The sequence below is a fragment of the Ailuropoda melanoleuca genome, chromosome 12 (genome assembly GCF_002007445.2).
Source record: "Ailuropoda melanoleuca isolate Jingjing chromosome 12, ASM200744v2, whole genome shotgun sequence".
In the NCBI taxonomy this organism is placed as follows: domain Eukaryota; kingdom Metazoa; phylum Chordata; class Mammalia; order Carnivora; family Ursidae; genus Ailuropoda; species Ailuropoda melanoleuca.
Window position 1 is genome coordinate 32152808 of NC_048229.1, and position 1321 is coordinate 32154128.

At 65.5% G+C, this 1321-nt stretch overlaps 2 protein-coding genes across 2 annotated transcripts in view; both read left to right on the top strand.

The window, feature by feature from the left end:
• Positions 1-447, top strand: part of LOC117795236 (bcl-2-binding component 3-like) — a 6255-nt gene extending 5808 nt beyond the window's left edge. The window contains exon 3 of the mRNA XM_034638990.1: positions 436-447. Within this exon, the coding sequence (XP_034494881.1) occupies positions 436-447 (12 nt within the window). The remainder of the gene's footprint in view (positions 1-435) is intronic.
• Positions 448-623: 176 nt separating this feature from the next.
• The window catches only part of LOC100474559 (bcl-2-binding component 3, isoforms 1/2), a 3915-nt gene continuing 3217 nt past the window's right edge, over positions 624-1321 (top strand). Inside the window, exon 1 of the mRNA XM_034638575.1 lies at positions 624-1262. Coding sequence (XP_034494466.1) covers positions 930-1262 — 333 coding nt within the window. The 5' untranslated portion in view covers positions 624-929. The remainder of the gene's footprint in view (positions 1263-1321) is intronic.

Sequence of the window (1321 nt, forward strand, 5' to 3'; positions counted from 1 at the left end):
GGGGGCGGGGGGGGGGCAGTGCTTTCGCCTTTATCTGCATCTCTGGCCAGGGCCGCCCCTCTCCGCAGTCCGGGAGGAGGAAGGAGGGGGGAGGGGCCATTGTGTGGGGAAAGTGGGGGTGGGGGAGGCGAGAGTGGGAAAATGAGTCTTGGGGAGGGAAGGGTTAAAGGTCCCCTGCCGGATGGGCTGTTAACCCTGTGGTGCCCTGCTAGCCCCATCCCAGCGAGCACGCTCTGTGGCAGGGAAGATTTCCCTGCTTTCCCTCTCCACCCCAACCCCTCACCCTGTCCCTGGAGCCCAGGGAGGTCAGGGGAGAGAAAACTTCCCCGGCTGGGTTCCCTGGAAGCGGGGCAAGAGGGGACCCGATTTCAAGACCACAGGCACAGGTGTGGAAACTGAGGCCCCGATTTTAGGCGTTAGAATCCCTCTCACCAGGACCCGGTGTGACTGGAGGGAAGCACAGACTGCGGGGCGGCTCAGAAGGGGGTGGGGCAGGAAGGCATCTCCCGAATCCCAGCCCCCCAGGCCCGGGCTCGCTCGGAGGCAGCCAGTCTGGCCTTCTGGTCTCCGTGCCCCTGCCACATCCGGGGGTGTGGCTTCACTGTGGTTGGACTCCGGAGGGCCGGAGACCTGAGGCTTGTGACTGGGTGTAGTCAGTCGCCGTATCCCTATGTGACCTTGGGCCACTTCTTAGGGCGGGCCTCAGTTTCCCCATCTGTTAAATGGAGCCGGCAAAATTTGGTCCCGTTTTGGAATAGTGGGTAGGATAAGAGGGAGGACGTCCAGACTAACACGGGTAGTGGGGTGGTAGCTGGCCAGGCAGGTAACCCCCAGAGAGGCCTCCCCAGGACCTCTTCTTGCTTTCTGGTGCCTGGCGAGCAGAAGCTGAGAAATCTGGCTTTAGGAGCGGAGAAACGGAGTGGCTAGAAATGAGGCGGGGAGCAGAAAGGAAACCGGGAGGCTGGAAAAGGGAGAAGCGGGCCATGGCTAATTGGTCCCTTGGGGCCACCTCAGGGCCTGCAGGGGTGGTGGGTGCTGACCACGCGCCCCCTCCCCCCCGGCTTTTCCCAGGTCCTCAGCCCTCACTCTCGCCGGCAGAGCAGCACCTGGAATCGCCGGTGCCCAGTGCCCCGGGGGCCCTGGCGGGAGGCCCCACCCAGGCAGCCCCGGGAGTCCGGGGGGAGGAGGAGCAGTGGGCCCGGGAGATCGGGGCCCAGCTGCGGCGGATGGCGGACGACCTCAACGCGCTGTACGAGCGGCGGGTGAGTGCTGGGGGCGGGGTAGACGGCAGGTGGGACTTCCCGCCCGGGAGGGGGCTGCG